This window comes from Triticum aestivum, chromosome 5A (assembly GCF_018294505.1).
Source record: "Triticum aestivum cultivar Chinese Spring chromosome 5A, IWGSC CS RefSeq v2.1, whole genome shotgun sequence".
In the NCBI taxonomy this organism is placed as follows: Eukaryota; Viridiplantae; Streptophyta; class Magnoliopsida; order Poales; family Poaceae; genus Triticum; species Triticum aestivum.
In genome coordinates this window covers 346,601,689-346,616,137 of record NC_057806.1, presented here as the reverse complement: position 1 = coordinate 346,616,137, position 14,449 = coordinate 346,601,689, and the positions used below count along the sequence as shown (strand labels likewise).

Genomic DNA, 14,449 nt, shown 5'->3' with positions numbered 1-14,449 from the left:
AGCCAGGAAAATAAAAAATGTACCGATAGAAAGCGTCCAACGCGACACATATGGTCGCTACTCTCCTAACCGACGAGTCGGGGAGGATGGCTACGCTGAGACACGGCACATGGCGTCCTATGGCGCTCCTCCGCAGTAAAACTGCACCCCACGAAGGGTACCCTCCAATAAGTCGTTCCCAAACTTCTTCTACATGCAGCCATGCCCAAGAAACACCCAAATCCCGAGCAACTTTCTAGTATAGGGATGGGAAATTGTTGACCCACACCGAGGGATGACGTTGTTACAGGGCCAGGGATAGGGTTGCAATAGCCAGATGAGTTTTTTCCATCGGTGAAAGGCTGCCGATTCAGCGACTGATGTCGTCTGATGTGCACTGTCTAATGGAAGCAAGATCCTAGGTTCACACGTCATATACACCGCATGTTTTTCTAGCCCGCGCCCCGTTGACAAAGCTATAACAATTGGTATATAAGCTACAACCCTGATACGACCATGCTACAAACATCGGTGGACATGCACAAAGGAGGAGGAGCGACGATCAGGTCCTGCAAGGTCGTAGATGCGTCTTCTACAGGAGCTGCAAGGCTACCAGCGAAGGCAATGCCAGTCGCCAATAGGAATAACAATGGCCACTGCCGCACGAGACATGGACTACTACGAGCAGGTGGGGCTGTGAATTGGCAACCCTATCGCAAGGGAGGCATGACTCGATGCCGTAAAGGCTTTTGGGTCTGTGACATTTTTTTAAAAAAGGGGCTCCTCGGCCTCTGCATCAGAGTGATGCATCCGGCCTTCTTATTAACCAAATAAAGCAGTGCCAACATGGTTTCAAGGTCTCCAAAAGTAATAAAAAAGCAGAGAAGGCTCACACAGAGCCAAGCAAGACTAGAAACACCAACTAGTCACGAAAAGACGCCACAACCGGGTGCAGTTCCAAGGTCTCCAAAAGTAATAAAAAAGCAGAGAAGGCTCACACAGAGCCAAGCAAGGCTAGAAACACCAACTAGTCACGAAAAGACGCCACAACCGGGTGGCTAAAAATAAATAGGTAAACTAATTGCCTATCCTATTACATGACCGCCATCCAAACCGGTTGAAGATATCCCGAGTTACCATCTCCCAGCGGAAAGATCCAGTAACCAAATGCTCCCTGGCCTCCATCGGAGTGAGTAGCGACCACGAACGGATCAGTGCCGTGATTCGGAATATAACCTGCAAAAAATGGATACGTGATAGTCTGTTAAAAACCAAATCATTTCTGCAAGTCCAGATAGTCCACAGCAAAGCGCAAACTCCAACCCGAATGTGTCTCGCTAAGTCAGGCTCAATCCCATTAAGCCATGCCCCAAATAATGCGTTGACAGAATTCGGTGGATTGATATTAAAAGCAATGTGGACCGTCCGCCAAAGGACTTTGGCCAACGGGCAATCAAAAAAGAGGTGTCTGATTGTCTCATCCCGATCACAGAAACTACACCTAGTAGGTCCTGTCCAATTACGCTTTATCAAGTTGTCCTTGGTTAAAATAACTTGTTTATGAACAAACCACATAAACACTTTTATTTTCAAAGGAACTTTGACAGCCCAAACATGCTTGGAGGTAGGAATGGAGTTCGAATTAATAACATCAATATACATTGATTTAACTGTGAATACTCCAGACATAGTCAGTTTCCAGCGTAATTCAGCGGGTTGTTGAGAAAGCTGAACCTCCATCAGTCTCCTAACTAGACGGAGTCATTCTTCCCAACGATTGCCCGCTAGCGACTGTCGAAACTGAATATTAAAGGGGATAGATTGAAATACCGATGCGACGAACACCTCACGTCGTCGGACAATACGATACAAAGACGGATATTGAATGGCCAAGGGTGTATCGCCGAGCCAAGTATCCTCCCAAAAACATGTACTAGCGCCGTTTCCAATAACAAAGTTCATCCTATTAAACAAAGATTGTTTGACTTTCATCAGTCCTTTCCAGAAAGGTGGATCAGTCGGCCTGACTGTGACCTGGGACAAAGTTTTTGTCTGGAGGTACTTGCTGCGAAGGATTTGAGCCCACATAGCATCATTCTCCGATGAGAGCTTCCACAGCCACTTGCTAAGAAGGCATCTGTTCTTAATTTCTAGATTCTCAATATTAAAACCCCTTTGGTCTTTCAGTCTACAGATGATATCCCATTTAGCAAGCCGATATTTTCTTTTAAGCTCATCACCCTGCCAAAAGAAACGCGGTCGATAATAGTCTAGTCTTTTCCTAACACCAACTGGGACCTCAATGAATGATAGGAGAAACATAGGCATACTCGTGAGCACCAAATTTATCAGGATTAATCGGCCTCCGTATGACATGAGCTTATCCTTCCAGCAACTCAGTTTCTTCTCAAATCGGTCCTCGATGCACTTCCATTATCTGTTTGTCAGCCTACGATGGTGTATTGGAATACCTAGGTAAGAGAAGGGTAACTCTCCTAACTCGCACCAAACAATTGCCTATAAGCCTCCTGTTCTTCTTTGGCTCTACCAAAACAGAACAGCTCGCTCTTATGAAAGTTAATCTTTAACCCAGTCAATTGTTCAAATAGGCATAACACAAGCTTCATATTTCTCGCCTTGGCTAAGTCATGCTCCATAAAGATAATTGTATCATCGGCGTACTGAAGGATGGATACACCTCCATCAACAAGATGAGGTACCAATCCACCTACTTGACCATTTTCCTTAGCCCTTCCTATCAAAACTGCTAACATATCCACCACAATGTTAAACATGATAGGGGACATCGGATCTCCTTGTCTTAGGCCTTTATGTGTCTGGAAGTAATGACCTATATCATCATTTACTTTAATTCCCACACTACCTTTTTGCGTAAATGATTCAACCTATCGGCGCCAGGCTTCATCAAAACCTTTCATACGCAATGACTGTTGGAGGAATGGCCATTTGACCTTATCATACGCTTTCTTGAAATCCACCTTAAAAATTACTCCAACTAATTTTTTGGAATGGATTTCATGGAGCGTTTCATGCAGGACGACCACCCCTTCAAGGATATTTCTGTCCCGCATGAAAGCAGTTTGGGACTGTTGCACCACAGAATGCGCAATCTGTGTGAGCCTATTAGTCCCGACCTTGGTGAAGATTTTGAAACTAACATTGAGGAGGCAGATCGGCCTGAACTGCTCAATTCTCACAGCATCTGTTTTCTTAGGAAGCAGTGTGATAGTTCCAAAATTCAAGTGAAATAAGTGAAGCTGTCCAGAGAACAGATCATTGGACAAAGGTAGTAAATCCCCCTTAATAATGTGCCAGCACTTTTTATAGAACTCGACCGGGAATCCATCCGGTCCGGGCACCTTACTGTTTTTCATCTGTGCAATAGCATCAAACACCTCCTTCTCTGAGAACGGGGCAACCAGAATATCATTGTCGGCAGCCGATAGTTGAGGCACATCCTCAGTCCTGGACTCATCGAGGGACACACAATTATCCTCCGGAGGTCCAAATAACTACCTATAATACTCGGTAATATATGTTTTAGGTTATCCTGTCCTAAAATAGTGCCATCATCTTGTTCAAGTTGGAATATTCGCTTCTTTCTATGCTTACCATTAGCAATCAAATGAAAGAATTGAGTATTAGCGTCCCCTTGGACCACTTTGCGGACTTTAGCTCGCAAAGCCCACTTCAATTCTTCTTCGCTGAGCAGTTCTTTCAACCTCTTCTCCGCCTCAGTTTTAACCTGGAGCTCAGCTAGTAGCAAAATCATGGATTCGGCCTTTATGTCTAGGGCCTGTATAAGAGAAAGGAGTCTATCCTTTTCAATCTTATACACACCACTGAGGTGTTTAGCCCAACCCCATAAGAAACTTCTCAAATGCCTAATCTTATTCTGCCAACGCTCGACCGCAGTCGTACCTCCTGCACCCCTAGCCCATTCCCTGGCAATCAGGTCCAAGAACCCCTCGTGTTCGAACCATGACATCTCGAAAGAGAAGGTGTTCTTGTTACCCATGTGGTTCGGCTCCCCTGAGTCCAGGAACAAGGGTGTGTGATCGGATATTCCCCGCGAGAGAGTTCGCACCGTAACCAGAGGGAACTTTTGTTCCCACTCCATGCTCGCGAGAACTCGATCAAGTTTTTCGTAGGTTGGGTTTGGCAGAGCATTAGCCCAGGTAAACTTTCTACCAGAAAGCTCTATCTCCCTCAGATCCAAGCTTTCAATAATGGTATTGAACATAAACGACCACCTGTCGTCAAAGTTATTATTATTCTTCTCCTCTCTCCTCCTAATGATATTGAAATCACCCCCAACTAAAATTGGGAGCTGTTCTGACCCACAGATTTGAACAAGGTCCGCCAGAAACTCCGGTTTAAGCTCGGGCTATGCGGCACCATAAACCGCCACCAAAGCCCAGTTGAAACCATCTACTTTAGACCTGACTCGAAACTTAACCGTGAAGTCGCCCACCACTACACTTCGGACTTCAAGCGAATCGCATCTCACACCTAGCAAGATACCACCCGATCTTCCTCGCGGAGGGAGGCAATGCCAATCGAAATCAATACCACCCACAAGAGAGGACAGAAACTGGGGCGCAAAGTTTTCTCTACCAGTCTCCGATAGAGCAATGAAATCTAAACGCTGCTCTAAAGATGCCTTAGCAAGAAACCTTCTTTTAGCCAAGTCCTTTAGACCTCTGCTATTCCAAAAGATTCCTTTCATATTTTGTCATGGAATTTTTTAGTAGTCCGAATCCTAGCACTCCTACGAACTGCAGAATCGGGATAGATCTTCCGTTTCCACTTGCGCTTTGGTTTACTAGGCTCTGACGCCCGATCCTCATAACCGGGTTGAACGATACTGCCATCGGCATTCTCTAGGGGCATATCATCGTCCTCAGACTCATGATTGGGGGGTGCTATATCCGCACACAGAGTATCAAGCACTCTAACCCCTAACGCATCAATCTCATCATCATTCATCGGTTTAACCGCTGCAAGATTACAAATAGTCTCTAAGGCACGCTCTGCCTCCAAATCTAACAGATCATTCACCGAATTGGAAATCTCACTATCAGTAGCACCTAGTGAAACTCCTAATTGGTTTGCATTATTTATAATCTCCTCATTAGAAAAATGCAATAAAGAATTAGATATGTTGACGGACATACCAGAAGAGATCGCAGCCTCCTGAAGCTTGGCCGCGCTCATAGCGCACCGCTGCTGCATATCATCAACCTCCGGGAGCTCGTGGATATGAGCACTCATCCGTATCCCCGTCGAGACGGGGTCGGGGTCCCGCCAAAAGCAACAACCCCCTCCCTAGTAAAGCCTTGCGCTAAGTCCCTCAAAGGGTCAATCCGAGGTTATCGGAGGAGGCGGCTGCGGGCTCCCAAGCCCCTCAGACAAATGCCCCACGCCGGGGTCCACATCCACGGGTACGACAGGAGAGGGGATGGCGGGGGCCGCCTGCCCGCTCCCTCCTCCCGCCCCACCTGCCGGCGCAGAGTGGAGCGTCGTCGGCGTCGGAGACGCGGTCCTCCTGACCGCCGAAGATGAAGGAGGAGCCAGGGCCACCTGCCCCAGCCCCCCCCCTAGCGCTGCTGCTGGCGCGGGTATCGCCGCCACAACCGGAGTAGCAGGAGCCGAGGCCGCCTGCCTCGGGCTCCCTCCCCCAGCGGTGACTGACCCCAGCGTGACCGACGTCACCGACGTCGGGATATGGAGAGGAGAAGTCAAGGCCTCCTGCCCCGAACCCCCTCCCCCCAGCACCAACTCACACGCAGCCATCTGCGCCGGAGTCTCGACCACAGTAGGAGCAAGGGAAAGAGAAGCAATCTCCGGCTCCCCCGCCCCAACTCCATCCATAGTCCTCACCGATGAGGCCCTCACCAAGCGTCCAGGCACAGATCCGCCAGCCCCCTCAAACTCCAACAAAGGAAGCGTGCGCTCAAACATATCATCAGAGTCTACCCGGTCACTCCAGAGTCTGGGAGGCGCTGATGCTGGCTGAAAGGACCCAAACCGCAACGAAGTCATAGGCATCGATGGCGATGCTGCCGACTCAACCCCGGTCCCATCCCCGGGCAACTGAGCATCTGGGCGAGATCCGAAAGACCCCTCACGTGTCGACTCATCAGTCGGTGCCCCATTGGGTCCCGCACTGCCGTCACCCTCGACATCATTCCCATTAACCACATCAGCAAGCAGTTCAGTGTCCTCAAACTCGATCTCTAGCGGGACCACCTCTCCCCTATAAGTCCAGTTGACCACATCAGGCACGACAATATCCAGGACACTCACTAAAATCCAGGGCACCCCATGAGCACGCGTAAAAGCCATGTCCACTCTCTCCGTCTGCCCAACCATAATACCCATACTGGCCACAACTCGAGCATCCTGCAAAGGCTTAGATGGAGCCCCTGAAAACCGCAACCAGACCTGCGTAAGCGGCTTCCCCTTAGGCTCCACCTTCTTCCACTCATGAAACTCTAGAATGCACTTCGTGCCAGGAACTCTACACAAGCCAAAGCTCAGCAATCTCTGCAAATCATCCACCGTGGGGAAATCAACCTTAAAAATATTGTTCTCGAGAAGAACCAGCTCCCAACGAAAGTCCCCCGGAACCAGCTCCTGAAGCCTGCGCACAATCTGAGCCTCAGTCACCTCGCCCTGGGTAGCTTTCACAATCCTGGTGGTTAAGCTCAGAGTCTCCTCCGGAATCTCTCTCGCAGCTGGTGACTCAAAGAACATAAGCTCGACACAACAGACTCCATACATAGTTAGCAACAGAGCCTGGTCACGGAATAACGGGCACTCCCCCGAGGCATGTGCTGGCTTGCCACACGACTCACACAGCTCGGCCATGCACTCAGCAATGAAGTGGCCCTTCTCACCACAACGGTAACAAAGCATCTTTTCCTTCTTACGCGCATACTTGGACGCCCGCTCTGCATCAGACCTGTCGGCCACAGTTCCAGTCTCAGGAACCTCAACACTGGCCAAGGCTGTCACCACCTCCATCGCCTGGGTAGGAAGATCCGTGGAGGTGTGGTCGGTCTCCGCTGCTGACGCGGCATGGTCAACAACTGCCGGAGGCGGAGGCGGTCGGCGAAACCTCCCACGGCCCCCACCACGACGGCCACGATAGCCTCCTCTCTGGCGGTGGTCCGGGCCTGATGCTCCCTCGGCAAATCCGCCTGGAGGGCCGAGAAACGGTCTCTCAGCAGACCCATCACTCTGCCAGGCATAGCCACGACCTCCTCCCGTGGAAGAGGAACCACGATGCTGTCCATCACCATACGCATCAAACCCATCATCCCCCCACTGGTCTCGGGGCGGATCATTGGGCTCTCTATTGCTAGAAATCAGCCTCGTCTGTGCCGGACCCGTCCGGTTCTGAGCCGGCCTCGCGACGTAGTGGGGCGGAGGAGCGGCACGCGGCTGCCGCCCGAAGGCGTCGGCCCAACCCCAAGGGCAGTACCACCGCGGCCAGCAGGAGCCACACCAGTCACGCCCGGCGCTAGAGACCGAGGTCCACCACGACCCGCGGCCTGCGGAGTGACGGGCGCCGCAGCCGGCGCCGGTGGCCTCAGCCCGCCCCGTCCTGCAGCTAAGGGCACCTGCCCCAGTGGCTGAACGCCCGAGTGGCCAAAGCCACAGCCCGGGTTACCCTGCACCACACCCCCGCCAGCCGGCGGCCTCTGGCCAGGCGGCGCCAGGGATCCACGCCCAGCACCCGCCGCCGGCGACGGAACCGCCCCACCCCGTCCCGCTGGACCAGATGACTTGGCTGGCGGCGGCGCAGCCCCGCACCCGGCCATATCCAAGAGTGGCCGGATCCTCCTTGCCCGACGAGCTCCACAGACCGAGAAACCTCTCGTCCCGTGCTTGCGAACCCTAGAACCAGGCAGCGACGGCGCACAAGAGATAGAACCACGATCACCCTCGTACGTGCATGGGATAACGATGTGGACAGGAGTATGGCCCGGTCCAGCATGGGCCTCATACCCATCTGACTCTGGCCCAACTCCATGCGGACCCGATTCAGTCCGAACCGGCCCATCACAACTCATCAGCAATCTCGCGTTCAAGATCTCTGTCGCCGACGCGGCCATCACGAGCGCCGCCAGTGCCTGTCGAACGGCGAGCCGTCTCGCATTCTTCTTCTTCTTCACAGTAATCCATGACTCCGGCCTGATCATATCGAGTAACGTAAGGTTCGGAAGACTCACCTTAGGCAGGGGACCCTTCCAAGGTTTGAGCGCCAACGCCGCCGTCTTCCGATGAACAACGCGTCGGATCATCTCATGTTTCTCGCCCGCGTGAAGACCGGTACGCGCCGGATCGTCCGGTGGCAGGTCCTGATCGATCGTCATGGCCACTTCATCTTCGCTATAGCCTGCATGGAATAGATCGCAAATGAGATCCGAAGGTGTCGGTGAGGACGGCGACCCTGCCGCGGATGCATCCCCATCGTCGTCCGCGTCTTCCTCGTCGGACTCAGCGAGAGCCCAAAACCGCCCTCCGACGCGCCAGCGATCTCCGGCTGCGGACTGCGCCGTCGCGGTCGGGCGCACGGTCGCCCGTCCAGTCACCCTCATAGACTAGCTTAGGTATGCTACGTCTGATTGACCGACGCCCACCTGTTGGACCCACATGTCATGCACACAAAAGCAGGTGCCTTAAGGCACCGAAGCGCGGCACCATAAGAAAGGCGTGCGAGAGAGATAAGGTGTGCAGATGTGAAGGGCTGGATCCAACATCCATGAACGTGCTCATCATATATTGGACTAAGGGCATCTTCAATGTGAACCCTTAAACCTCCACTATATGTCTAGACTACTCCTGGAATCCAACGAGGACCCTTATATGTCCGCTTAGCAATGCACACATTCATATTCGAATATCCTAATAACAAACACGAGGGGCTTTGCGATAGAAAACATACACTTAGACCATCTCAAAGCCTCCGCGTAGTCCATCTCTCTTCACATGCATGATTCCCCTCTCCTCTCTTCTCCCAACCAGATTAATTTGTGAAAAACATACACTTAGACCATCTCAAAGCCTCCGCGTAGTCCTTCTCTCTTCACATGCATGGCTCCCCTCTCCTCTCTTCTCCCAACCAGATTAATTTGTGAACAATGTTGAATGGCTCTCTCCTGCATCGTCATGGGGGCAAAAGTCTTATCATGTTGATCTTACAACAAAAAGGTACTACCTCCATCTCGGTTTATTAGTCCACATTGTAATTTGTGCCAAATTTTGACCAATGATTTAACTAATAAAATGTCAATGCATGTCAACAAAAATTATATCATTGAATTTATATTTGAACATAGTTTCCAATTATATAATTTTTTTATGACAAGCATGAACATTTTATTAGTTAGATCTATGGTCAAAATTTGGCACAAATACAATGAGGACCAATACACTAGGACGGAGGTAGTACCAACTAGATGGCGTGATTTGCTTTCATGGATATTTATGGGAAGGTACTCCCTGCATTTTATTTACTCCACATATTAGCTTTGAACCAAATCAAACTTTATAAAGCTTGACAATGTTTATCAAAAACAATCTGAAGTTTCACAATAAAGATATATATATGGTCTGAAAATATGATTCTAATGGTATTAATTTGATATTGTGATTGTTAATTTTTTATGTATAAACTTGGTCATAGTTTGACCCAAAACAAAGTTAATATGCAAAGTCAATAAAAATAGGAGTATGATTTATGGAAGTTAAACACCTTTTTGAGAGCTCAAGGTATAGAAGCCCTCAGCAGTCAGCAAATCAACTACTTCCTCTGTTCACTTTTATAAGACCTTGAAGACATTTCAGACAATGTACAAAACATCCCATTTTGAGTTGTCTGAAATGACTTACAAAAGTGAACAGAGGGAGTACTTAACTTGGCATCAATGCCAGGCGCACCAGGACTGGGCGGATTCTTTTCACCTAGCTTCACTTAGTATCATGCAATGCAAAATGTTTTAGCTGACAGATACGTATATGCCACCACAAAGAGCTCATTTCACACCAAAGATGTCGGTCCCCGATAGTCCTAAATAACAAAACAAGTGCCAGTACACTTCGAAACAAGCTATGTACAAAACTTAGATAGGAAATGAGCAGTTCCCAAGAGGTTCTGTCAGAAGTGGACCCGGAGGCTAGGAGTGCCGAGGGAGGGGCGGCCATTTGCTGCTTCTTGACCTGATCGATGGATATATACAATGCCGAGCGCAACGACATACAGGCAGCTAAGCCCTGAGTCAACCGCGAGGGGCGGCCATTTGCTGCTTCTTGACCCGATCTCCAGGCTTCACCATGCTGAGGAAACATAGATGTCATAAATATCAATTTGCAAGAAACTGGAACAGGAGCAACCACAGGCAATTTTCAGACCTGATATCATGGGGTGTTATAAATACCCATTGTGACCCTTGTGCAACAGCAAAATCTACGAGGGTGTCCAAGCTTATTTTGCGGCTCACCGCATCCTGCACAAATCAGATACCGCCAATAAGGTTTTGTTTGTGGTATACATGGTGATTGTAGAAAACCATCGGATTGCTCACCATGAATACATCAAACTCATCCATGGCCCTAAAAGGTGCTTCTGTCATTCCATGAAGAGCTAAAGTGAAGCAAAGTGTTGAAAAAGATCGCTCCCCTCCTGGATCAAGATGCATATCAAAAGTTGTAGTTATCAAAAGCATAACTACGAAATACCAATAACAAAAAAATTAAACACTATCTCACAAGATACAACCATGGCAAACATAAAGGTACCTGACAGTCCTCTAGTGTCTCTGACGGTATCACGGGATGCATCTTGAGGCATCGTCAGCTACATCAAACATCATTAAGAAATATTACATAAATCACTACAAAAATATGCGGGTGGGCTGGTGATGAAGCACAACTTCTCCAGCCACTAGGTGCACATCGAAGGGGCAATGTTACGAAGGTACACACCTCAACAGACAAAATTTTACTCTTGTAATCTACGTTGATGAACCCACTGATACCTTTCTTTCCCAGGTGCTCATTAAACCTTCAATCAAAACAATAAAAGTGGTCGACCAATCAGGACTAACCATTTCAACTGACGGATAAGAGAAATCAAAACCTGCAGAAAAACAGATGATAAACATCCAAGAAACTTGTATTTACAGCCATGTCAATTGTCGCTTCAAAAGGCCAGCATTCCTCTGGAACTTCTTCCATCGCAAGTCCAATGCTTTTTGACACGACTGCACGGCAATAAACTTGGGTCAAGAACAGACCCAACTGCTGTTTTGGGTATAGGTCTAGTGAAACATTCAAAACTTTGAAAACTAATATTGTTTTTACGTAATTAGATTGGATACACAGAAATCATATGTGTAGAGTTGACTCAAAAAGTATTTCACAAATGACAGCTGTGAACTGGAAGCCGCATGTATCTGGGTTGATCAAACATTGCATGTGCCCCAAATGTTCTGTGCATTTCTACAACCAAGATTAAACAGTAATAACTAATTCAATCAAATATTTTTTTCCAACTAAAGCACCAGTTTGAAAAAGTCAAAGATGTCACCAGAAAACATGAAGTACTGAACGAACTTACATTTAATTTCACCCTAAAACCTGCATACAGCTGTTGCTTTCTTAAGATTTTCCGTTCCTTTTTGTCATGCAATGCCCTCAGATCATCTATGGACTCAGCATATCTGCTCACATATTATTACTATTATATTAATGAAAAAAGGATAAAAATTCATGGGCATCAGCTTTTTTCTGCCACTACGACTAAGTTGGTGGTTCCAAACCTTCTGCTTTCTTGATCAAATCTCTGTTTCAGTCTATTTATCTTAGCACTTAATTGCTCAGGGGTGGATCCAGCAACATGACTCAGAGCTTCCATGTCACTCTCAGAGCAAATAATCGAAGCCTTCTTGAAGTACTCCTGCAGAATATAAGCACAGAAGATTAGATATATCCAGGTGTTAAAAATGCTTCATAGAAATTAACAAAACATGCACGCTGGATGTAACAAGTTGACAGTATGCAGTACACAAATGCTAAGATGGAGTTGCTAATTTAAGTTCCGCCACTATTCAAGGTATGACCTTTTCTAAGAGTATACCAAAACAACATGAGATTGGTGGTTCTTGACCATACTGAAACACCATCAGTCCATCCAACAGATAAAAACAAATTATTTGAACATTCATGCTAATCTTACTACTTCGTAGTTCATCCTGCCAATTAATAAAATTGAGCATCATCACTGTTATTTCCTGTTGCAACAGGGTTAATTCCATCAGAACGTTTGACACTTACTAAGAAAACGTTCTCTTATCAAGTTTTATAATTCTTTTGGCGATGTGAACTTTCAGGCGCACACTGTCTGTAGCTATAACAGAACACACTCACTTTTAGAGAAGAACCATACAGAAACAATCATAATTCAACAAAATGAAAATAGGTCATTAGTGCCAGTAAAGAACAAAAACCTGCCGACGCTGCTGAAGATCTGCATACTCTGCTTCAGCCGTTTTAATATCAGGTAAAACTTTAGTTGTCATGACACCTTCATAGTGAGTCTTCTCCTGGTTCACATATTCATTGAAAGAAACTACCATCAGTAATACAAGCTACAGACAATTGAGCCATCACAATTTTCTAACTTCTTCCCAATAGGAAAAGACACTGCTTGGTTGATCAAGCTGTTTATGGTGATAATCTGTTTCCAGTAGAGGCAAATTTTAACAAAAAAAAATCCATAGAGTAACTGAATAAGTGGTGTAGGTGAAGAGCTAGCGCCATATTCTAACAAAACAATAATGTGATGCTTATCCACTTCTACAGTATAATAAATATTCTAACATTCGAACCAAAGTTAAAAAAATCCATAATGGAAATATCAAATGTGATACTAAGGTGGGGAGGGGCACAAGACCATATGAGCCATAGTGCCTGTAGAACAAAAGAATGACAGCTCCAATTTCAGCAAAAGGGGGTCATTTACAATGCAAAATTTACATGGGATAAGAAAGGAAAAGGGAAAATATGTGGCTCATTGATGCTTTCATGAAGCAGATGGACTAAAGAAATGCTCTTTCAGTACATCTCACCTACACGCAAAGCATCGAAAGACCATAGAAACACAAACCTAGAGCAAACTGTATAGCACTTATAGATTTGAGATAAGGAGAAGCACCTGCTGAGCTGCATCTATTTTACGCTTAACAAGATCTAGTTCATCATTTGCACTGCTAAAATGTAATCTCTCCTCATTCACAGAATCTGAAACCAAAAAAAGTGGTTAGAATCTGCGGAGAATAGTAGTTACAGCTAAGAAAGCAGCCATAGACAACAGAAATATACTTTTTCAGTTTCAGGCATTGAAGAACATATTCTGTAAAAGGAAATCTAGGCTACAAGTATGGGATGAGAGGAACCTAAAACAGAGATTTAGTGAACAAAAAAAAATCTAGTTCTTCATTCTCCATAGCTATGGCATCGAATTTTTTTCTAAAGTTGCATCTAATGCAGAAGGTAAAGGGAATTTAATTTTGGTATTCAAGTAGTATCAGGTAATGTATAGGTCAAACAAACAATCAAACAGATCAAAGTATGGAGAGGTTTATCCTTAAGTTTCCTTTTTATGGAACCACCAGGGGAGCTGCCCATCATTATATTAAGAAGAGAAAAACACTAAACAAAACAGACCCAGAAAGGTCTTTGACACTCCCACAGAATATCCACAGCACACACATGGATTAAGAAAACACCAGAAAAGATTACAAGCGCGCCAAGATTACCACCTGATTCACACATGGGCAGAAGTCTGGCAGCAGCTATCCGTAAGTTTCAGCATAAAACTAGTGCTTGATGGGTAAAAAACGCCAGTTATTTCCAAATACTATATTGTAAATAAAAGAAAAGCAAAGTTTCAACAGGAAAAAGTTGAGAAACAAGTTCCAACTGGAAAGAGCTGGAAACTGTTGAAAGTTGTATATCATAGACATGTAATATGCCTGTTGTATATGGGGTTTCTGCATGCTTTGTCAGGCCTGTAGGTATATATGTATCGGCCCATGACCTCAAAGAAATACAAATTGCATATTTCCTCGCATGTTATCTAAGTACTACTCCCCCCTTGCTAAATATTTGGTAGTTCAATTTAAACTACCAAACCGTCATATATTTAGGAACAGAGAGAGTAGATTTAGGGTTTTTTTTTGGACTCCACAACTAGTCCTTATCTGATCGAATTTGTCTCAATCTCGATTTCCACTTTCGATCGATTTTTATCTCCACACACTGCATGCGATTTTCTGCTTCCGATCCCCCCGGATCAATTCCTTGATCGAGATCAAATCTGCCACCAGCCATCCTTGCAGCGGCAATGCCCCAATCTGTCCTAAAACGCAATCACAAG

General features: G+C 46.6%; 1 protein-coding gene across 1 annotated transcript in view; it reads right to left on the bottom strand.

Annotated features, from left to right (window-relative positions):
* Nucleotides 1-9,976: 9,976 nt before the first annotated feature.
* LOC123103308 (structural maintenance of chromosomes protein 6B) overlaps nucleotides 9,977-14,449 on the bottom strand; it is a 30,019-nt gene continuing 25,546 nt past the window's right edge. The window contains exons 19-28 of the mRNA XM_044524839.1: nucleotides 13,226-13,311; nucleotides 12,519-12,614; nucleotides 11,832-11,968; nucleotides 11,630-11,732; nucleotides 11,194-11,273; nucleotides 10,996-11,074; nucleotides 10,810-10,867; nucleotides 10,596-10,693; nucleotides 10,423-10,517; nucleotides 9,977-10,347 (exon numbers count right to left, since the gene is read on the bottom strand). Coding sequence (XP_044380774.1) covers nucleotides 10,290-10,347; nucleotides 10,423-10,517; nucleotides 10,596-10,693; nucleotides 10,810-10,867; nucleotides 10,996-11,074; nucleotides 11,194-11,273; nucleotides 11,630-11,732; nucleotides 11,832-11,968; nucleotides 12,519-12,614; nucleotides 13,226-13,311 — 890 coding nt within the window. The 3' untranslated portion in view covers nucleotides 9,977-10,289. The remainder of the gene's footprint in view (nucleotides 10,348-10,422; nucleotides 10,518-10,595; nucleotides 10,694-10,809; nucleotides 10,868-10,995; nucleotides 11,075-11,193; nucleotides 11,274-11,629; nucleotides 11,733-11,831; nucleotides 11,969-12,518; nucleotides 12,615-13,225; nucleotides 13,312-14,449) is intronic.